Source organism: Quercus suber, unplaced genomic scaffold (assembly GCF_002906115.3).
Source record: "Quercus suber isolate HL8 unplaced genomic scaffold, Cork oak 2.0 scaffold_43, whole genome shotgun sequence".
Classification (NCBI taxonomy): domain Eukaryota; kingdom Viridiplantae; phylum Streptophyta; class Magnoliopsida; order Fagales; family Fagaceae; genus Quercus; species Quercus suber.
Window position 1 is genome coordinate 18763 of NW_027069508.1, and position 24407 is coordinate 43169.

Sequence of the window (24407 nt, forward strand, 5' to 3'; positions counted from 1 at the left end):
TAAAAACAACTTAACACAATTTTATTCTACTTAATTAAATTATCCATCTCTTACAAGGAATTAAAAAAAAGTATAATTAAAATCTTTCAAAGATATTCGACTTTACTTCAAAAATTATTCATAAATTTTAATGTTTTCATGGTTATTATTTTATTTTATTAACTTTCCTATTTAATTATTAAATATATGCTTGAAAACCAATAAATTTCTCTCACATATATAGATATATTAGTCAACTTTGCTAGTTTTATAAATTTAATATCTATATTCAGGCTTAATTAATTATGACGTCATCACGGTTCGACCTCGGTTAGACCTCAAAAATATTAAACTTCTCCCTTTTACGGTTCAATGAATGGTCTGGGTCTGAAAACCTTGGCTAGGGGTGGATATCTTTTGGAGTCTCCTTATATTTTGGGTTACTAGTTTATGTTGTTTTTACCTTATTTGAGATACCCTACAGTCGGCCCCCTACTGTTTGGTAAACTTGTATTATATATAATTTGATATAAACACTATTATTGCATAATTAACATACATCCATGGTTTTTTAAAAAAATAGACTAGATCAAATTGATCAGTTCAACTAAATAATGGTCCCTAATTTGGTTTGGTACAAACCTCCAAATCCAAGGAAAAATCAATCAAAAATCGAGAACCTTATCTAGTTTTGATTCTTTGATCATTTCGATTTTTAAAACCATGCATACATTCCTTTTTCTTTCTTTTAAAATATCCAATAAATCCAAAAAACAAGTTTTTTTTTTGTGGGGGGGGGGGGGGGGAGGTGGTGAGGGAGGGAAGCTCCGAGCAAAATATATTGGTTCTCATTCTTCTACACTAATTAAACGATTTGTGCAAAGAATAAAAGAAAAATGCATGGTGGAACTTCATGTACCAGTACCAATAACCATTAATCAATTGCAAAATGAAAGATTAAGCAGGTGATGCTGGGTGTGTGCATAGCATAGAGTGCACAAAACCAGATGCGCGTGCCAACACAGCAGGCCCAACACACTCACAAAATTGGCTCACTATAAGAAAATGACTGCACAAAAAGGTATAGTACTAAGAGAAACTTGGATTAAGTCAGAAATTACAACCGTAGGAAGTGCCGACTCCATATTGATTTGTGACTAGCTTGGTGGTCAACCCAGCAATGTCCAAATCTTCACCCATCAGCAAGTTAATTACTGTAGTATCATGATAGCATATTACTTCCTTTTTCTAATTATCCAAACCCCAAAAAGAAAAAAAAAAAATTTACCTAACAAGTTTTAGAAAACCAAAGTCGGCATGCTTTAATATATATATATATATATATTTTTTGGTTGAATGTGTCAATGTAAGCAAATTTTAATTTGTTAAACCGTAATTGTAAATGAGAGGTAACAAAAACAGACTAGCTGACACAAAGAACATCTAGGGAAGCGAGAAAGAGAGACCCCAAAGCAAAGAACTTTGGAAACCCAGAATCAAGTGTAATTCCTATCTGTCCTCATAGCCAAAGTAAAGAATAACAGATAACAGTACCATTTTCCCTATAAAATTAACACAAAAGCTAAAGTTTCAGTCTTTGTATTGGAGACTGGAAACACAACCTCTCAAACCCCCCCCCCCCCCGGGATTTTTCTCTCTCCTCAATTTTCTTTTTTCGAAATTTAAAAATAGACCATGATTTCATCACTACCAAACTATTTATAACTCCATGCCCACATGGGTAAAACTTTAAGAAAACCCAACCCATTTGTGTGTGTTTTTTAATCAAACTCACGCCTGGGAGTTCAAGTTGTCAGAACACAAAACCAAGGTATTAGAAGGTGTGTGAAGCGAGAGAGAGAGAGAGAGAGAGAGAGAATAGAATAGAATAGAATAGAAATAGAATAGAAGTTTGTTTTCGTTATCCTGGGGTGTCCAAAGCTTTGGAAATGGTGAGAGAGTGAATTGGATTCTCTTAGAATAGTCATTTTAGCCTTGGATGGATTTGCTGGGAGGTGTGTCTTCATGGAGAAAATCTAGGAGTAAATGGCATCATTTTGAACTCAGAAGAAGACAACACCAATGTGCACAAACACAAACAGATATTGCAAAAGGAACAACAGCACAAGGAAATTTCTCAAACATGGCATCTAGTTGGTGTAGGATCTCCCCAATCATTCCCATTTTTGTTTGGTTTCTTCTTGTTTTTTCTTTGGTTTGTCCGGTTCATTCATTGGAAACCGTTGAAGACCGTGCATCCAATCAAACTTTTCGGCCAAACGAAGAGTTGAAAAAGCTCAAATTAATAGCAGCTCGTCTCAGCAAGATCAACAAGCCTGCTGTGAAGACAATTCAGGCATGTATTTTACACTTACGTCTCAATTAATGCTGGGTTTTTTTTTATAGGACTAAACCTTCACTTCCTCTGTTTTTGTTCTGTTTTTTCTAGCACTTGTTTTGGACTAAATGTTCTTGTTTTTTGTTGCTGCAGAGCCCTGATGGTGATATAATAGATTGCGTTGTGTCTCATCTACAACCAGCTTTTGATCACCCTCAACTCAAAGGTCAAAAACCATTGGTAAGTTTAACTTTACTTTTGGCAATTTGTTTGAAGGTTTTCATAACTCATATTTTGGAGCCAAGCTAGTGAATTCAAACTAATCAGAGTGTGAATTTCTTTTCTTAAATTTATAGGATCCACCGGATAGACCAAAAGGCCATAGCCCATCAGGCATGTTAGAAGAAAACGTTCAGTTATGGAGTCTTTCTGGGGAGTCATGTCCAGAAGGAACAGTTCCAATCAGAAGAACAACTGAAGGAGATATGTTAAGAGCTAGTTCTGTGCGAAGATTTGGAAGGAAACCAAGAAGACATGTTAGAAGAGACTCCAGCAGCAATGGCCATGAGGTAAAGTGCAATTAATAGCAATTACACAAATTAATAAGAGGAAAGTGTCACAAAATTATGATCAAACTGAAACAAATATTCTTCATATTGCAACTTTTTTTTTCTTTTTTCTTTTTTTTTTTTCTTTTTCTTATCCTTGTTCTTAAAGATAACAGCTTTATTAATAAACTTGTTGAACAAAGAATAAAGTGCGACAAAAATCTGCTTTTTTTGTTTTTTTTTTTTTAATTTGTTTATTTATATGAAATTGAAGTCACTGATAAACATTTTTTATTCCCTCTGTTCTCTTTACAACAAATTCTTCCGGAGAATTTTGAACAAAACATAACCCAGGTCATGACAATAATGTGTCTGATCACTGATGCTTTCCTATGTAAGCAGAATAAACCAAAAATGTATATACATACGATTGTGGGGTTTCCTTCATTTCACTCATCAAACATAAATGGCGTTTGGATTATCTTTTTTCCAATCTTATTAGCTTCTTTGCTTATATACAATTTTTTTAGAGTCTCACTTTGTAAGTTATAATCTCGATTTTATTAACTTGCAACAAATAATTGAGAAATAAATTTGTCTATAAAAAGTGAATCCAAATGCACTCTAATGAACCAAAGTATATGAATTCTATGAGGATAAAATATTGAATTTATTCGAATAGAATAAGAATTTTTTCTTTTTAAAAAAAAAAAGGTTAAAAGAAGACGTATGTACTGTACCATCAAGAATAAGTCAACAAACTTAAAGGTTTCAGAAACCATGAAAATGTAGCAACATAAAGTAATAAATTAGTTTTTAAATTATGGCATTGTTACTGTTCCTTTCTCATTTAAACTTGTGTGTTTCAGCATGCGGTTGGGTATGTGAGTGGAGATCAGTATTTTGGAGCAAAAGCTAGCATAAATGTGTGGGCACCTCGCGTGGCTAATCAATATGAATTCAGTTTGTCTCAAATGTGGGTCATCTCTGGTTCATTTGGCGATGACCTTAACACCATTGAAGCTGGTTGGCAGGTATGCTTCTATTTCCTCATATCATCTTCTCTCAGAGAAATGTTACCCTTTTTACTATACTTGTCTTGGCTGGATGCTACTCACACGTCACAATCACAATAGAATGGAAGTTTTTTAAGGTTTGACTAATAAATTAATTTTAAAAAGAAAAAAAAAATTGTTTATTTCCAGTCATTGAACTATAATATGAAGTTTGCCAATTGGAAAATCTCTTATGAGCTAGTGCAACTTGTTTTGAAACTCTCAATAGATTTATGAAAATGCTAAAATTATTATCAATTTTACTACTATAGAACATTTACAAACAAATATGACAATAAATATAACAGTAATCACACAATAAATAAACCTTTTAATTAATTTCTCGTGTTGTTTTTAAAAGTTAACACGTCTATTTTTAAAAACTTATCTAATAAAATTAGTAAAGATTTTTTTATAGGAAGACACCATATATTTCATTGAGAAAGCTACACTCAAACATAGCAATATAATGTTTGCAAAGAATCTCAACACATTAAATACCAATATTTGCTTTCACATTTAAAGTGGTTGTCACTGCTCAACCACCTCTCATTTTCTTTATTTCATTTAATTTTCTGCAGGTTAGCCCAGAGCTGTATGGGGACAACTATCCTAGGTTCTTTACTTATTGGACTGTAAGTAATAAAATTTCCTTCATTTAAGAAAAAAATTGCAATACATCTACAGCTTTGAAATTAATTTCACAAAATAATAAGGTACTTATTAATTTATCAATTTACAGACTGATGCTTATCAAGCAACTGGGTGTTACAATTTATTATGCTCCGGCTTCGTTCAGACTAACAATAGAATTGCAATTGGGGCTGCAATTTCTCCCACTTCCTCATACAATGGTGGACAATTCGATATTAGCCTATTGGTTTGGAAGGTAAATTAAACTACACCACAAAAAATACCTACATACGACAAATCAAGAAGAGTCTAAAGAGTATTAGATGTGTAGAATGACAAAGCATCCACGGCCATGGATCTCTTAGTCCCACCAAAATATAAAAATATTTAATGATAGATTTGCATTGGACCATTTGATCTAAATACTTTTCTAGCCCAAAAAGTCCTTATATTTGATGGTCAATCACCTCTAGAACTTTCGAAATCCCAACTTGTCCATTGAAGATAGTGCAAGGGAGCAAGGTTAATTTCATACATAAACTTACAAGTAGAAGAAATCTAAGAATATATCAATTTTACTGTAAAATCGAGTGGTCGATTATGAGTAATGGATATATTTTGCCCACCAACTTTTCATATTTTCTCAATTTTATTTTCATAACTTAAAATCAATCACTTTAATAAGATATGAAATTAAATGTTGAATTTGGTGTGTCTATAATATTGTTGGATTGAATAATGACAAAATAAAAAAAAATCAAAATATAATAATAATACCACGCATGAAGATATGAACATTAGGAATAGCCCATATTTCAAGTGAAAATGTGCCACATCCCACTATACTATAGTCATCATACGCATGCACTAATAATCTCAAATACTAATGAATTGTAATTCCAATGTTCCATTGTGCTTTTTATGTCTTGCAAGATTCTCTTCTTTTCCAAGCAAAAGATCTTCCTGTCTTATCTTATGCATCTTTTTTTCATAAATATGAAGAATTTCCCACGAATAAAAATCTTCAACCATGAACTTTTTGGCTTAAAGAATAACCAGTTTTCTCATTGGTTTTCTTTTAACAACTTTTAGTTTTGAATAAAACCTACTTACAATTCCTCAACTTCTTGTACATTACGATTATCCATTGAACTATGACTAATTGTATTCGTCAATACATCAAAAGCAATATTATCTTTGTTAAAAAGAATTAAATTCAACTATGCAATCATTTATTCAACGCGGCCACAAAATTGAATTTAGTTAAGAAATCTCAAAAATAAAATCTAAAGAATTATACCTACGTTTTTTACTCTTTGTTTCTTTCTTTCTTTCTCTAATGGAGTGAATTCGATAATATTGTGTAGGATCCGAAGCATGGAAATTGGTGGCTAGAATTCGGATCCGGAATTCTGGTTGGGTACTGGCCATCTTTCTTGTTCACTCACCTACAAAGTCATGCAAGCATGGTACAATTTGGAGGAGAAACTGTGAATTCTAGGCCATCTGGTTTTCACACGTCAACACAAATGGGAAGTGGACATTTTGCAGGAGAAGGTTTTGGAAAAGCATCTTATTTTCGAAATTTGCAAGTTGTTGATTGGGATAATAACTTGATTCCATTATCAAACCTAAGAGTCCTAGCAGATCATCCCAATTGCTATGATATACAAGGAGGAATAAATAGTGTTTGGGGGAATTACTTTTACTATGGTGGACCTGGAAGAAATGTGAGGTGTCCCTAATGGATTGGTACAAAGGTGGAAAGTTACTTTGTTTTTTTTTTTTTACCTTTTTTATTAAATTGGGTTATTTGGGTTTCTTCTCGAGATCATTCGGTGAGCTTGGGGTATAATATGTTTACTTTGTTAATCCATTTTTCTTTGTCATTTCCTTTTTCTTTCTTTTTTTTCCTTTTCTTACTAACAGGTGATTCATTAATTATACCGCCTTTAGGGACTTGTGTAAATTTGGAAAAAGAAATAGTGAATATACTGTGGTTTGTGATTTCCATCCTTTTTTGTTTCCTTAATATGTGGATATCCATGACTTTTAGAGCACTTAATTAATCCTAATATGACTTATAAAATAAAAAATAAAAAATAAAAATCCTCATATGAGATTAGTTGAGTATAATTCCCACGTTCCTTACACTAGATTATTACCATGAGTATTCTTTCGAGATACCCAAAATATTGGTTAAAAAATTTATGGAAAAGTTAAAAAATGCTTTAAGAGCATTAATTTGAAAAATATTTTAAAAAAATATATGAAAAAATAAAAAAAGTTACTAACTATTTTTACGACTTTTTATATTTTTTAGAGAAGTAGTATTAAATTTTTTCTAAAATAGTTTATTAATAAATACTTTAAGAACATCCATTAACCGGACCCAAAAATTTTTAATCCATGATTTGATGAATCAAATGAGGCCCTAAAAATTACTTCTAAAAAAAAAAAAAAAAAAAAAAGNCAACCTAACCTCAAAATAAAAAATATATATATATATATATATTATATATATATAACTTGATTTGGATGCCAAAATCAATTTTTTATTTCTTTGTTTTAGCTTTTTTTTTTTTTTTTTTTTGGCTCATGAGAAAACAATCAAACACAAAAGGAATAGTATGAATAGGTTGTACCTTAGTTTTAAAATAGAAATAGGATAAATAAAATGGAAATAGATATAGCAATTTCTTTTTTTAATTTTATGTTTTTCATAGTTGAGGTCATGGCGAGTTTGTTCGTTATTTGTTTAAGGTAAAACTTGCAATCATATGACCTACATACGACAAATCAAGAAGAGTCTAAAGAGTATTAGATGTGTAGAATGACAAAGCATCCACGGCCATGGATCTCTTAGTCCCACCAAAATATAAAATATTTAATGATAGATTTGCATTGGACCATTTGATCTAAATACTTTTCTAGCCCAAAAAGTCCTTATATTTGATGGTCAATCACCTCTAGAACTTTCGAAATCCCAACTTGTCCATTGAAGATAGTGCAAGGGAGCAAGGTTAATTTCATACATAAACTTACAAGTAGAAGAAATCTAAGAATATATCAATTTTACTGTAAAATCGAGTGGTCGATTATGAGTAATGGATATATTTTGCCCACCAACTTTTCATATTTTCTCAATTTTATTTTCATAACTTAAAATCAATCACTTTAATAAGATATGAAATTAAATGTTGAATTTGGTGTGTCTATAATATTGTTGGATTGAATAATGACAAAATAAAAAAAAATCAAAATATAATAATAATACCACGCATGAAGATATGAACATTAGGAATAGCCCATATTTCAAGTGAAAATGTGCCACATCCCACTATACTATAGTCATCATACGCATGCACTAATAATCTCAAATACTAATGAATTGTAATTCCAATGTTCCATTGTGCTTTTTATGTCTTGCAAGATTCTCTTCTTTTCCAAGCAAAAGATCTTCCTGTCTTATCTTATGCATCTTTTTTTCATAAATATGAAGAATTTCCCACGAATAAAAATCTTCAACCATGAACTTTTTGGCTTAAAGAATAACCAGTTTTCTCATTGGTTTTCTTTTAACAACTTTTAGTTTTGAATAAAACCTACTTACAATTCCTCAACTTCTTGTACATTACGATTATCCATTGAACTATGACTAATTGTATTCGTCAATACATCAAAAGCAATATTATCTTTGTTAAAAAGAATTAAATTCAACTATGCAATCATTTATTCAACGCGGCCACAAAATTGAATTTAGTTAAGAAATCTCAAAAATAAAATCTAAAGAATTATACCTACGTTTTTTACTCTTTGTTTCTTTCTTTCTTTCTCTAATGGAGTGAATTCGATAATATTGTGTAGGATCCGAAGCATGGAAATTGGTGGCTAGAATTCGGATCCGGAATTCTGGTTGGGTACTGGCCATCTTTCTTGTTCACTCCGTGATCACAAAAAAAAAAGAGGCCCTAAAAACAACTAAATGAATTACTTGAAATTCACATGGTCTCTCTTTTTTTTTTTAATAAAATTTCAACCTATGGCGTTCACTTCCGTGATTTTGTTCTTTATCATCAGATCAAGATATCAATTGATTTTTTATATAAATAGAAATTAAATCACAGATCTCTTATTCAACCATCAGATATTTTACCAATTGAACTAAGCGGAACCCACCACATGATCTCCCTTTATTAGAAAAAACTTTGAGAATGAAAGATCGGTATTTATTCAATTTTACAAAATAGGGGACCATGCAATTGACCAAAACCTAACAGCTACTGTATTTGTAGTCACATTAATCCTTCACAAATTAAATGCCTGCATGCCTGCCCTTGATGAAGGCCATAGGTCCCACACAAAATTATTCACTCTCTCTATAATTGGAATTTGGACTTTGGAGAGATGAGTCGGTGACTGTTTTTCTAGCATGTAGTTGCTACTTGCTACCTGCTCTCAAACTTTCATAAATGTTATCTAACGGGCAATTTTTACAAAATTATAAATAAATAAATTCCCTATTCTTTTTTAAATAGGGAGACACATCTCTCGTAAACCTAAAATTGAGATATCATAAGTATGTATAGCTAAATTTATGATTAGCATGTGAAATTGTGGACCCAGCTGGATGAAATATGAAGCATACTTAGCTAGCATAAATAATTAGTTTCCCCCCCACACATACAAACTTTTTAATATACTAATAATACCAAAGTAAGCATGCTTTCCTTTGAATATAAGATAGAAACTTAGAGATAATTAATGCCATTACGAATAATACATTAAAAAAAAATAGTAGTAGACTAGTAGTAGATATAATGTATGTCACTTTGAGCCCCCAAAGACTATTGACCATGATTATTACTTAGTACAACACAATACCCCATCTTCTATCATTACTCATTTATCCAATCCTTGCGATGCGTTCCCACATGAATTTGTTTTTAAGAAATTGGATTTGTATATTTGTTAATGTCAATGTGCACGATTGCCAACTATTATCTTTTTCTTGAAGTCCACGTTTTCTCTTCTTATTGTTCAAACTTTAAAAATGTGTCAACATTATGTAACCGAGATATGTATTGTTGTACAATGGGAATTTGTATTAATATATTGTCAAAGCACTTTAAACTTAAGCAACGGGAATATGTATACTCGGTATTTTCTTCATAATTTCATAGATAAATAGTCATATTCTGTCATGTTTCCTCTTAAGAATGCAAAATGAACAGATAGAATCTATTCCATCTTTTGCCCTTTATGTAAAACCTTGTCCTTGAAGAGAGTTTTATAAAAGGCTAAGTCCATCCAATTAAGCTGAATCCCTGTACACTTTTAAGTGCATTCGTATTAGTTTGTGTAAAAAATTTTGTCAATTTTAACATAGGACCTACTTTTTCTATTACACACAACTATTTTTCAAAAATATTTATTTCAAATTACCTATTTTACACTACATTTTATTAAATATTACTTTTTTATTATTATTTTTTATTATTCTCTCAAATCACCCTTTCTCTTTGCGTATATGAATAAAAAATTAGTAAAAAATATATTTGCATGTAAATAGTAACTATGTATATTGACATGTTTACTATAGTGACAATATAAATTTATACAAGTTTACATAGACGGATTATTAATATAAGTGATTTTTGGAGCTTGATGTGCAAAATTTTTCTCTTATACTATTATGCATAAACATGCCTAATCAAGTTAAATCGGTTTTAATGAATCTACTCTTTAATAAGCACAACCAGCGGTGGAACTACTTGGAGAAGTGGGGGGCATGCCCCTTAAACTTCTTGAATATTATAAAATTATCCCTAGTTTTTTGAAAATTTTTCAAAATATATATATAGTTGGCCCTTCAAACTTCTCAAATATTAGACTTTTACCATTAAATTTACTTAAACTTTATAAAAGAAATATGGTCAACCCCCCAAACTCTTCATATTTCTTGTATGACTCAATTAAATTAGTTCAACTTTGTATTTGTTATACTTTTGGCCCCATTCATGAAATTCTACATCGGCCCTGAGCACAACTATATCTTTTTTCATGCTACATCTTTTCAGCTTTTTCACTCCTTAGGTATATGAGTCAACTTGTGGATTTTCGGCTAGTTAAAACTTTGAAATTACAATGGAAATCATTTTCTTCGACGAAAAAGATAAAGATAAAACATCATCAACAATGTTTAGACGCGTTCAAATCTTAACCAGCACTATAAAACCTGTCTTCACGTCTAAAAAGGGTGAAGGAAAACCAGCATGGTCTATAAAGATTTTTGCCTAGACAAGCAATCTTGAATCAATATGTCAAACTGAAGCTAAATCAATGCCATTCTTGCAGGCCTGAACCAATGTGTATTTCAGAGTGATGGAGTTGACTTTGGCTCCAAGTCGGCGCATCAGATATTAATATTACTGAAGTCAGATATACTATAAGTCTATAATAAGATCTAAGTTATACTTGAAGCATAAGCGAAGGCGTAAAGAGTGGATCCAAAAAAAAGTCCATGGACCAACCATAAAATGTGAGTGTTTTTTCTTTCTGTATTGCACCCATCAATAGTTGTTTATGATGTGTTCCCAACTTCCCAAGTATTGCTCTTATGATACCTACTAAATGAACCCACCAACCATTACAGATGAGTGACAATCATACACATTGGGAGCTTTTAATTGTGACACGAACCAGAACAATTGTTTGTGCTAAGAACAGTGAGCAACGTAGACCTTAGAATTATATATTCATCACTCTGTGTCTGTGGACCCTATTATCATGGCATTAACTCAGTGTCTGCAGTATCTTTTTGTGATACGTATTTGTGTGAATAGGCACTTTTTATTTAGGGTGGCTACCCGTGTCATATTTATATCGTGTTTATGTTATATTGGTGTTATATTGGCCGTTTCATATTATAATTTTTTTTTTAATTATAATTTTTTAGAAATTATTCATGTCACCGTGTCGTATTCGTATCTATATCTGTATCCATATTCATGTTTGTAGTCGTACCTGTGTCCGAGCTTAATACTCAATTACAATTTGAAAGTTGTGTACAAAGTCTAACTTGGCAGGACTTTGAGGGAATACTATTTACTACGCGCAGTGTTGATGACGAGAACTCAATAATATCTAGTCCTTTCTCAGATACGCTGGATGTGGGGCAAGGCAATTGCTAATTTGCTCGTGCCTTGGCTGAAACTGTGACATACAAGAAATGCAAGGACAGAGATACTATTAACATTGTTTTATACTCTTTTTTTGTCCTTCTTTGACAAGCCAATTCTAGGACTTCTTAAGTCTTCCATATGAAAAACGATTACTCAATCAATGTGTGCTTTTTCTTATACACTGATTGACACGGTTTGCTCATGACTTTTTTATCCCACAAAGTCTTTTTTTTTTTTTTTTTACTGAATTATTCCACAATTCATTAGTGCGTGGTGAAAGTGAAACATATTTGGAAATCAAAAGAGAAACAGTAGTAGGATTAACATTTCTTGAATTCTTCTCCAATGAATTATCCCGCAAGTCCTTAGTGTGTCCTCAACGCAAATTACTCCACACGTCCTTTTACTGAAATGATGGCTGCCTGGCAGGCTACTCGTTCAGGTCTACACCCCAAGCCCCAAGTCAGAGACTCAGAATTCATTGGTCTTTTCTTTTGACGGAAACTGTGAAACATTAACCCCTCTCTCTCTCTCTCTCTCCCTCTCTCTATTTATGAGTAAAAATGTTATAAAATAGTTTGTGTTTATAGCATTACTCAAATAAAAAAACATAAAAAAATTAATTTCTTTTTTCTTAAAAAATTTCTAAAAATATATCTTAAATTAATACTAAGGATCCATTAATTTTTTCCTTAAATCTAAATTCTAAGGAATGTGACTGAGGTGGTCCAACCTTGTTATACCACAACCGGGGTCCACAAGACATGGAAAACTCTGTCTTGATGATGGAATGGATTCATTCAAATGTCGTTTCCAACAGCATTTCCAACAATGGGACTGTTGTGGAATGTCTTATATTTTATGAGACTCTGGCAACTTTGGCTACACTGGAATTCCTACATATTCCGTAATGGAGTTATAGAACCAAAAGTTGTTGATGATTGTGTTAAAAAATGAGCAGATTTTTTTTTTTTGGCATATGGTAATTGAGCCCAATGCTAACATCAAGTAAGACCTGTATTCCAGTTTCGTGGAGTAGACCTCAGGGTGGGTGGTTTAAACTTAACACATGATGGTCATCCTTTGGGAATCCTGATAAATTAGGTGGAGATGGGCTGTTGAGGAACAACATTGATGAGTGGATCAAAGATTTCCCCAAAAATTCCAAAAACTTGACTAGTATAATGGCATAACTGGGGGCTCTCTAAGATGGCCTATTATTAGCTAGAGACTTCAATATCTCTAACCTGATTGTTGAGTTAGATGCCTTAATTGTGGTTCATCTCGACAACCAATCACCAGAACCTTTGTTATCTGTTTACAAGAACCTCTTGAAGACCTTCCTTAACAACCAAGATTTTTTTTTTTTTTTTTTTTTAAGGAACTAGCAACCAAGATGATCGCACATATCGGGCAAAATTTGCTCAATAGTACATTTTTTAGAAAAAATTTGGTGGCTAGCACGCGTTTGAAGTTATTTAGTAAGTTGGACTGTTTTTTAAAAATCGAGTTTATGAAACTCGATTTCCAACCCAAAATCAAGTTTCTCAAACTCGATTTACAACTGACCTTGATTTTTTTTTTAAAAAAAGTGGAACTCGAGTTTAGTAAACTTGAGTTCCATTTTAAAAAAATAACAGAACTTGTGTTTCCTACACTTGAGTTCCATTTGGTTTTTTTTTTTTTTTTTTTTTTTTTTTTTTTTTTTTTTTTAAAGCATGGAACTCAAGTTTACTAAACTCAAGTTCCACCTTTTTTCTTTTTTTCTTTTTTTAATCAAGGTCTAGAGTAAATCGAGTTTGAGAAACTCGATTTTGGGTTGGAACTCGAGTTTCACAAACTCGATTTTCAAAAACAGTCCAACTTACTAAATAACTTCAAACGCATGTTGTTTATCTAATATTTTTCTGAAAAAATGCTGTTGAGCAAATTTTGCCACATATCGCACAGCAAACCAATGTGCGAATGCTCTTGGCAGACCTAATGTTTCTATTACTAGTACTTTTGTTGTATTTGATAACCCACCACATGTGATGGAGGATTTGGTAGCCCTCAATAAGGAGGCAGAACCTATAGACTTATTGCTGCATAATTTTATGCATATCCTTCTCTTAAAAAGAATTGATGTGGGTAAAGCTATTGGACTAATATCATTTTTTTAAGGGTAGTTTTAGACTAAGTATTTATATTTTGAAATTATTCGAGATATGGTGATAAATTTTCAATCCAAATTGAAGCACAAACCAACCACTCAATACTCAATAGCTGGATTAGAGTTTTTGAGTCTTTTTCTCCTCCAACATAATAAATAGTACCGAATCTGGAAGGTCTAATTGTCTAAGATTATTGGTATAGGCCCAACCCGATTACAACAATAAACCCATTGACCTTATATATGAGCCACACTATTCAAGTTACTATTTATAGGTTGAGATTTTCCAACAATAGCTAGGCAGCATAGAAGAAAGGAATATTTCTTCTAAAATAGCTACTACAGTCCAGAGAGAGATTCGAGATTTGGATCAGACAATGGAACCAAATTGTTCTAAGCATCTCCTTAGAATAACACTAATAGAAGCAGTAAAAATGAAATATTAATTGAGCAGATAACAAGTAGTATGGTTTGGATTATGAAAGAATGGCAGAGAAATATTAATGTGACAAACCCCAATTAGTCTATTAAGGATCTATAGTCGAACTCAAAGTTTTGGAATTTCATCTCTGTTCTTATTATTGATGATATTTATATAAAACAAACCAATTAAAATTGCACAGAAGATTTTTTTTTCTTTTTTTTGACAAATAAAATTGCACAGCAGAATTGCAACTGCAGGATAAGAACTAAAAGAAGACTAAACAACAAACAAAAGCTATTCCATACGTTCAACAAAAAAAAAAAGGAAACGAAGATAGTTTACATATTTTTCAAAGCATTACCAGGATGAGGACCAATACCCAGAATAATTCAGTATTGTGACAGAACAGTATAGATATACTAAAATAAGCGTTTATCACACCAGCACTGTATCACAATAAGCAGGACATGGCACTTCGAAATTCTGATGGCATAAAATTATTCAGAATATAGTGAAAAAACATGAATTTACTTTCTTTGTGTGCTATTCATATAATCTAATCAAGGAAATGTTATAGATGTTGAAAAAAGAGCAAAACAACAGGAGGCATATATATATATATATAGGCAAGGCAGCTAGGAATTCAACCAGAAACTATCTAGGCAGCGCATTCAGGTTTACAGACACCAACCCAATCCACATTCAAAAAAAATTTATAATTTTCACCCAATGGAGCATCATCCCCAAATTCCTCCAACCCGCAATCAAACAATTTGGAAGTTATCGGCTCCAATATGTTTGTGCTTACTTGTCCAGTGATGGCCAAATCTTTTCCTAGTCCACAATTTGACCATCCTGAGTAGGGAGAAAGCATACCCTACCCCAGTTTACAAGCACAGGGTTTCCACTCCCATCAATTTGGGTCCATGTGGGAGATAAAACCCTAGGACTTGACTATGCAGGCTTTAGCCCTAGTCATCAAAAAGTGGGTTAGCTAAAACAAAGAAACATAGGAAATTAAATTGTTACAATAGATTAACATAGGTTTCTTCTCCTTCATCATCAATTTGTCCTTCTACATTCAGCATTAAGTAATGCCATAAAAATAAATAAATAAATAAACAGTAACGACTTTGTCTAACATGTTCCTGTGTCTTGAATAGAAAGAACAAGACTGCAATGGTTATGTTTATATCATCACACTCTTTATCATATTCCATACAACTAAACATACATCCTATCTACCTTGACCAGTGTGAAATCTCAATCCCTTAACAATAGGTTAATTGAAATGTCTTCTGAATATCAAGTTATAACAAAGGTAATGCCCTTTCAATATATGCATGGAAGGTACTCTTGAATGAGCTAACTCAGCTAATCCATGTGTCACTTCACATTAATAAACAAAAGAAGGCAACATTATTATCAAAACATAATAGCAAGTAGAAACCATTCAAAATCACTTTTACATACCAAAATTAGAATGAAGAGAAAACAAAACTCACTCAACACATATTGTATCAAGCAACTTCTTGCAAGCCTCATTCACCTCAACGTTCTCCATTTTCAGCCGGCGCCGTATTATAGGGCTTGTCCTTCCAGCAGCTGCATAAGTTCTTATCAATGATTCAAAAACCTCTGCCCCTAGATTATCCACGGCCTTCTTCAAATTCTCCAGAAACCCTTCTGCACCATCAACATCCTTCTCTTGCTCAAAATGCCCCATCAAACTGCTGACAACAACAGATGATGGGACCCACTTCTTACCATCCCCTCTACCAATAGATATTGCATTGGCAACACAATCTACTGACAATTTTAATTCCCGTTTTTTCATATAATAATCCAAAAAGATCTCCCAGGTTTTAGCATTAGGATTGGCCCCTCTCCTGCGAGCCCGCTCCTTGATCTCTTCAGCCTTCTCTAGCAAACCCTCTTTTGCATAAGCTCCTATCAGAGCATTTGCTATACGGATATCATAAATTGAGCACCCAGATTCCCACTCCCTGAAACACTTCTCTGCTCCTGGTAAGTCTTTTATGTTAACAAGCGCCTGAATCATATTCAGATAGCTTATGTTTGCAGTTTTAGGAAAAGCCAACCTCAAAGAACGCCATACCCGATAAACTTCAAGCAAGTTCCCTGTTCGGCCATACAACGTAATTAGAAATTGGTAAGCAGAGAGATCTTTGCAGGCATTTCTCTTCTCCAATTCCTTGAGTGCCTTTTCTGCCTTCTCAAACAATCCAGCATCAACATATATTGACGCTAAGTTGCTATACGTTGTCCAATCTCCAGCAACTCGGCCATCCCTCTTCATCTCATCAATAACCCTTTCAACCCCAGTAATATCATTGACAGCGGCGAGAGCCCTCATCCAGACATTGTATGTATAGGCATCAAACATGATATGGGATGCCTTCATTTCTTGTATGATGGCCGGGATCTTTTCCGGCTGCTCAGTTTTCGTGTAGAGGGTCATAAGGCTGTTATAAGGCATGGAGCTTAAAGGAAGGTTCAGTTCCTTCATCTTTTCCATAAGAGCTTCGGCCTTTTCAGTCATCAATTCCTTGCAGTAACAATTTAGGAGGGCACCATAACAAAGATGATTTTTGGATGATTCAGGAAGATCAATGAAATAATTTTCTGCAGCAGATATACCTCGTGTTTTGGCAACAAGATCTAGATGTATAGCTTGATCACTGACCGTCTTATTCATGCCCCTTTTAGCCATAGTTTCTGAAAGCTGTAGTATTTAAAAATAATAATAGTTAATTAAGATTCCAACAATCAATAATCAAGCCCAGATTACACAAAAAGTCACACATAAAAATAAAGAGAATACATCTTTCTTTCCTTTTTTATAGGTAATTAAAGTTTTATTGATAAGAAGAGTGCGATGTGTTTACAATAGTAAACTCACTGCCCTTGAAGCAAATACAAACAAATCAGAGGGAAGAGCTAACAGAAATAAGAAATACATCCATTTCATATATAAGAATTCACACAGTTTGACATCAGAAGAGAGCGATTAATACACTAGTGAGAAAGAGTCAGTTGATTCAAGTTGAAGAGAGAGAGAGAGGAAGACCAAAAATAACATAAGTAGTAAAAAAAAAAAAAAGGACATGTCAATTAATAAACAAACCAACTCAAATTGCACAGAAGATTTTTTTTTTTTTTTTTTTTTTTTTTTGACAAATAAAATTGCACGGCAGAATTGCAACTGCAGGATAAGAACTAAAAGAAGACTAAACAACAAACAAAAACTATTCCATCCGTTCAACAAAAAAACAAAGGAAATGAAGATAGTTTACATATTTTTCAAAGCATTACCAGGATGAGGACCAATACCCAGAATAATTCAGTATTGTGACAGAACGGTATAGATATACTAAAATAAGCGTTTATCACACCAGCACTGTATCACAATAAGCAGGACATGGCACTTCAAAATTCTGATGGCATAAAATTACTCAGAATCTAGTGAAAAAACATGAATTTACTTTCTTTGTGTGCTATTCATATAATCTAATCAAGGAAATGTTATAGATGTTGAAAAAAAACAAAACAACAGGAGGCATATACATATATAGGCAAGGCAGCTAGGAATTCAACCAGAAACTATCTGGGCAGCGCATTCAGGTTTACAGACACCAACCCAATCCACATTCAAAAACATTTTATAATTTTCACCCAATGGAGCATCATCCCCCAATTCCTCCAACCCGCAATCAAACAATTCAGAAGTTATAGGTTCCAATACGCTTGTGCTTACTTGTCCAGTGATGGCCAAATCTTTTACTAGTCCACAATTTTACCATCCGGAGTAGGGAGAAAGCATACCCTACCACAGTTTACAAGCACAGGGTTTCCACTCCCATCAATTTGGGTCCATGTGGGAGATAAAACCCTAGGACTTGATTATGCTGGCTTTAGCCCTAGTCATCAAATAGTGGGTTAGCTAAAACAAAGAAACATAGGAAATTAAATTGTTACAATAGATTAACATAGGTTTCATCTCCTTCATCATCAATTTGTCCTTCTACAGCATTAAGTAATGCCATAAAAATAAATAAATAAATAAAAGAGTAACGACTTTGTCTAACATGTTCCTGTATCTTGAGTAGAAAGAACAAGACTGCAATGGTTATGTTTATATCATCACACTCTTTATCATATTCCACATCCTATCTACCCTGACCAGTGTGAAATCTCAATCCCTTAACAATAGGTTAATTGAAATATCTTCTGAATATCAAGTTATAACAAAGGTAATGCCCTTTCAATATATGCATGGAAGGTACTCTTGAATGAGCTAACACAGCTAATCCATGTGTCACTTCACATTAATAAACAAAAGAAGGCAACATTATTATCGAAACATAATAGCAAGTAGAAACCATACAAAATCACTTTTACATACCAAAATTAGAATGAAGAGAAAACAAAACTCACTCAACACATATTGTATCAAGCAACTTCTTGCAAGCCTCATTCACCTCAACGTTTTCCATTTTCAGCCGGCGCCGTATTATAGGGCTTGTCCTTCCAGCAGCTGCATAAGTTCTTATCAGTGATTCAAAAACCTCTGCCCCTAGATTATCCACGGCCTTCTTCAAATTCTCCAGAAACCCTTCTGCACCATCAACATCCTTCTCTTGCTCAAAATGCCCCATCAAACTGCTGACAACCACAGATGATGGGACCCACTTCTTACCATCCCCTCTACCGATAGATATTGCATTGGCAACACAATCTACTGACAATTTTAATTCCCCTTTTTTCATATAATAATCCAAAAAGATCTCCCAGGTTTTAGCATTAGGATTGGCCCCTCTCCTGCGAGCCCGCTCCTTGATCTCTTCAGCCTTCTCTAGCAAACCCTCTTTTGCATAAGCTCCTATCAGAGCATTTGCTATACGGATATCATAAATTGAGCACCCAGATTCCCACTCCCTGAAACACTTCTCTGCTCCTGGTAAGTCTTTTATGTTAACAAGCGCCTGAATCATATTCAGATAGCTTATGTTTGCAGTTTTAGGAAAAGCCAACCTCAAAGAACGCCATACCCGATAAACTTCAAGCAAGTTCCCTGTTCGTTAAGTTGCTATACGTTGTCCAATCTCCAGCAACTCGGCCATCCCTCTTCATCTCATCAATAACCCTTTCAACCCCAGTAATATCATTGACAGCAGCAAGAGCCCTCATCCAGACATTGTATGTATAGGCATCAAACATGATATGGGATGCCTTCATTTCTTGTATGATGGCCGGGATCTTTTCTGGCTGCTCGGTTTTTGTGTAGAGGGTCATAAGGCTGTTATAAGGCATGGAGCTTAAAGGAAGGTTCAGTTCCTTCATCTTTTCCATAAGAGCTTCAGCCTTTTCAGTCATCAATTCCTTGCAGTAACAATTTAGGAGGGCACCATAACAAAGATGATTTTTTGATGATTCAGGAAGATCAATGAAATAATTTTCTGCAGCAGATATACCTCGTGTTTTGGCAACAAGATCTAGATGTATAGCTTGATCACTGACCGTCTTATTCATGCCCCTTTTAGCCATAGTTTCTGAAAGCTGTAGTATTTAAAAATAATAATAATTAATTAAGATTCCAACAATCAATAATCAAGCCCAGATTACACGAAAAGTCACACATAAAAATAAAGGGAATACATCTTTCTTTCTTTTTTGATAGGTAATTAAAGTTTTATTGAAAAGAAAAGTGCGATGTGTTTACAATAGTAAACTCACTGCCCTTGAAGCAAATACAAACAAATCAGCGGGAATAAGAAATACATCCATTTCATATATAAGAATTCACACAGTTTGACATCAGAAGAGAGCGATTAATACACTAGTGAGAAAGAGTCAGTTGATTCAAGTTGAAGAGAGAGAGAGAGGAAGACCAAAAATAACATAAGTAGTAAAAAAAAAAAAAAGGACATGTCAATTAAGATAGTAACAAAGAGTATGCCTTCAGGTAGAATAGAATGGCAAAAAAGAATATATGTGACCGACTTTGACTAATCTATTGAGGATTCATAGCCGGCCCCAAAAAAATTGGGACTAAGGCTTGGTTGCTCTCGTATTCACACAATTTAACATTCTTAGATTCTAAATAAAGCAAAATACAGCCAGAAATGCTGAAAATCCTATTAAAACTATAATGCCAGAGCAAATCAAGTCCTTCACATCAAATTGCACAAAATCATACAACTCCAAAACCATAAAACTGTGAACCATTAAAAATCTAGCAAAACTTAATTCGTATGCCATAGGAAAAGCAAAATGGGTAATTTTAATAAACGGAGAGAGGCAAATGAGACATTGGGTCGGGTCAGGCCAGATCGGGTTCATAACATATTTAAACTGGGCATCAAAATCCAATAAAAAAAAACTAACAAATTTTTAAAGAAAATGATAATTCCAACTATTAATATTGTGGCTTGGATCCATTTAATCTGATTGAACATTTTTCCAAGTGCCAACCCAAAACCTGAACCAACACAAACCTCAAAAACCATCAACTCACTAAAAACCAATCCAAGTTGTTGGGTCCATTGGGGTGGCGGATTGAATGCACAACCCTAAAAATGAGGAAGGGGGTGGGGAAGGGCATTAGTTTCTATTATCAACTGAATACTGGCCATTAAATTTTAATTTAAAATAATAATAATAAATAAATAAAAATAATAAATAAATAAATAAATAAAAACATGGGTTGGAACCAAGAGCAACACTAAACAGACACAGCCAAACCACTTAATCCAATAAACAGGATAATTGCAGGATCTTACTTATTTCATGATAAGTGAGTGATTGCTGGATCTTTCTAGGATCAAAAATGGGATTTAACCATGTGTGAGGGCAATAATTGAGGCTTTTAGAAACTACACCCATTCCGAATGCAGAAGCATTAAAAGTTAAAAAGTCAGAGCAACATTGCTAATAAGTTATGGGCTTTTCATACTGCTTATATCACATTGCCTTTATAATGGCAGAACCATATATATGGGCATAACCTACTCTTTCCACAACAAAATCAAAACCCTAATGACATTTACACACACTTTTGATCACATTATCGGAGTAATTGTATATGGAATTCGCCAGCTAGGACAGCAAATTCCCTTCTATCTGCATATCTAAGACCTAAGAGGGTTGTGCACGCTATTAAACATAGTGCCCAAGAAAAAGGATACATAATGGTAGCAAATTCCCAACAATCTAAAGTGTTTGAACAACATCCAGCTCCATCTATAATTTGACCGTGTTCAAAAGCAGATTTGAATGCTATATGCGAAATCATTCTCCATTTCCCCCCCTTCAATTGAAATCCAAGTTATGTAAAGGGCGAGATTCGACCTCCTATCAGATAGTTTCAACTTTCAATATGTCACTACCTCAAGCTACTTACATTATCAGTGCTCTAATTTATAAACATACTTGACCGATAAACGCCCTTAGCCACTCTCGATACTCTAGAATATAAACATTTTAACATGCTTGAACTCTAAAAACAACAAAATGAAGCAATGCTGATAATCCAAATAAAAGCTATAACACCCACAACAAAGCAAGCCCTTCATATCAAATTGCACAACAAAATCACACAACTCCTAACCATTCAAGTCCTAAAGGCTCAAATGTTGAAATGGGTAAATTTATAAAACAGAGAGATAAGCAAATGAATTGAAACCATTGACAAAAATTTCAATACAAACCTTGAGAGCAGGGTAGTAGAGCTTGCGTTGGCGAAGCTTTCTGAGAGTGTCACCGACTTCCCATTTGTAAACTCGCTTGTGGGTCTTGATGAACTGGTTGAGCTGGTGTCTGACGCTCAACTCAGACCCACCTTCCTTGAAGAGCCTCGTGTAAAGTGCTTCCTCTAAGTACTTCTTCGACCTCTTCGCCACGCTCTTTGAACGCCCCAGATGTTGAAGAAGTGCCATTGTTCTTGCTTCTTGCAATGGCTTCCCTTTTCCAAGTTCTCCGATTCCGAACTAGCAAGTAGCTAGTGTGGGTTTTTGTTGGGTTTTACTGAAAGTGGATCGAATAGATTCAAAACCCTAGTCTTGCAGTGGAGAAGAAATGAGGAAACTTTTTTGGGCTAAGTTTGGGCTTTGGACCTGAGTTTTATGGGTCCATTATTATTATTTTTTGGGCCAGCGGTCCATTATTAAATTAACTGGATTCTTGTTGGCCTAACCATTAAATATTGGATCTTTTTTTTTTGGGCCATTTGGCCTGATTTTACCAATAATTTGGTTTTGTATCAGAAAAACCAGTCTTAGATGCTTGAGTTCAATTGAGGAACTCTTGCCTCTAAAGCTCAAGTTTTAAGAGCTGCAAACTGATATTGGGATTATATTAGGACAGTTAACTAATTCCTTAAGAGCATTAGTTTAAAATATATTTTTAAAAACTATTTATTGAAAAATAAAAAGTAATTGAATCTTTTGATGTTCTTTATATTCTCATAAAAGTGATATCAAACTTTCTTAAAATAATTTAATAACACTTGCTCTAAGGACACCCATTAATAGAACTTTTAAATAATTACCTTTTTTTTTAATTGGAGCGTTGAATGTCTCTATTAGAAACATCAATAGGTGTTGACCAATTAAACTATAACATTCTAGGCATTTACCTGAATGCTATCAGCCTATCTCACTTACTCACACTCACACAAGTTCCACATTTTTCTTTTCTTTTTTAATAGAGTTTCATAGACTCACACTCACACAAGTTCCATGTAGACACCAATTGATTTTTGGTGTATGCGAGAAGTGAATTTTTGATCTTTTATTCAACCATTAGATATTTACTAGTTAAGTCAACTGGAACACACTATTATTTTTTAATTGAAATTTACAGTTTGTTGTATTGTTAGATCCATAAAATAAAATCTAAATTCAAATTTAAGTGGAGAGGATCCCACCCTATACACACACATTGATGATGTCAAAAATCGTCAGTAAGTCACACAGTCCTCACTTACTCACACTCACACAAGTTCCACATTTTTCTTTTCTTTTTTAATAGAGTTTCACAGACTCACACTCACACAAATTCCACTTAGACACCAATCGATTTTTTGTGTATACGGGAATGAATCCTGAATCTCTTATTCAACCATTAGAGATTTTACCAATTGAGTCAACTGAAACACACTATTATTTTTAATTGAAATTTACAGTTTTTGTATTGTTAGATCCATAAAATAAAATCTAAATTCAAATTTAAGTGGAGAGGATCCCACCCTATACGCATTGATGATATCAAAAATCGTCAGTAAGTCACATAGTACTCATGGGCTCGAGACAACACCTGCGAAACAAAAAACAAAGAAGGCCTTAGGAGAGTACCAATGTGGTACCGCCGAAGACCCTCCGAAGGTTAAGTTAAAGAGCTTTCACAACTCTAGAGTGATAGACTAGAGGAATTATATGTACCTTGATTTGTGAGGGTTTTGGGTTTTTATAGTAGCATGGAGTTAACATTCGTTCTATGGCTTAGAAATCCTTTCCTTGTGGGAGAGATCTTCCTTAGTTTGTGTATTTTATGGGGTCTTTTCCTTATAGGACTCTCTTGATTAGGATTAAACATGGGGCACAAGATATTTCCTTATATGCTCATGCGTGAAGGCCAAGTAAGGCCATGTCAGCCTCGTCAATGGTTCGCTTAAACCTGTCAGCTTCCCTTCATCAGCTTCTTCTTCCGTCTATATATTTTAGTCGTCTTGTTTAGGTGCCTATTGACCTCAAGGTGCAACCGTCGGCTTTGAAGTTGAAACATCAACTCTACCTTATCGATGAGTTCATTAGGACCATCGCTTTTGCCTGATATGGGTAACTTTATTAGCACCACAAAATTACCCTTATCACACATCATGTTGCATGCTTTCTACATTATCAATTAAACTAATTGAAACTCACTATTATTTTTTAATTAACGAACCAGTTTGATGTATTGTTAAATCCATAAAATAAAATCTAAATTTAAGCAGAGACGATCCCAGTATCCCACCCCATAAGCACCATGCTGCATGCTCTCCACATTACCACTGATGCTCCTGCAGGCTTGCA

General features: G+C 33.7%; 3 protein-coding genes across 3 annotated transcripts; 1 reads left to right on the top strand and 2 right to left on the bottom strand.

Moving 5' to 3' along the window:
* Positions 1-1387: 1387 nt before the first annotated feature.
* Positions 1388-6564, top strand: LOC112010101 (protein neprosin). The gene is made up of 7 exons (XM_024042444.2): positions 1388-2335; positions 2471-2557; positions 2674-2886; positions 3735-3899; positions 4502-4555; positions 4663-4809; positions 5921-6564. Exons 1-7 carry the CDS (start codon positions 1979-1981, stop codon positions 6296-6298), a joined length of 1401 nt encoding a protein of 466 aa, XP_023898212.1. The 5' UTR covers positions 1388-1978; the 3' UTR covers positions 6299-6564.
* A 9007-nt stretch (positions 6565-15571) lies between these two features.
* On the bottom strand, positions 15572-17059 carry LOC136066673 (large ribosomal subunit protein mL101 (rPPR4)-like). The gene has a single exon (XM_065771357.1). The coding sequence runs from the start codon at positions 17045-17047 to the stop codon at positions 15815-15817; it is 1233 nt and encodes a 410-aa protein (XP_065627429.1). The 5' UTR covers positions 17048-17059; the 3' UTR covers positions 15572-15814.
* A 1463-nt stretch (positions 17060-18522) lies between these two features.
* Positions 18523-22398, bottom strand: LOC112010067 (large ribosomal subunit protein mL101 (rPPR4)). Its single transcript, XM_065771358.1, is given in 3 exon segments — positions 18523-19416; positions 19418-19893; positions 22044-22398. Coding segments are annotated over 3 exon segments (1353 nt in total). The 5' UTR covers positions 22272-22398; the 3' UTR covers positions 18523-18767.
* Positions 22399-24407: the final 2009 nt, after the last annotated feature.

Excerpts from the sequence above, each read along its gene's own strand:
- LOC112010101 (XM_024042444.2), top strand. The coding sequence starts at position 1,979 with ATGGATTTGCTGGGAGGTGTGTCTTCATGGAGAAAATCTAGGAGTAAA. Across the intron at positions 2,558-2,673 it reads TCAAAGGTCAAAAACCATTG|GATCCACCGGATAGACCAAA; the intron begins GTAAGTTTAACT and ends TTAAATTTATAG. Across the intron at positions 4,810-5,920 it reads TTAGCCTATTGGTTTGGAAG|GATCCGAAGCATGGAAATTG; the intron begins GTAAATTAAACT and ends AATATTGTGTAG.
- LOC136066673 (XM_065771357.1), bottom strand. The coding sequence starts at position 17,047 with ATGGCTAAAAGGGGCATGAATAAGACGGTCAGTGATCAAGCTATACAT.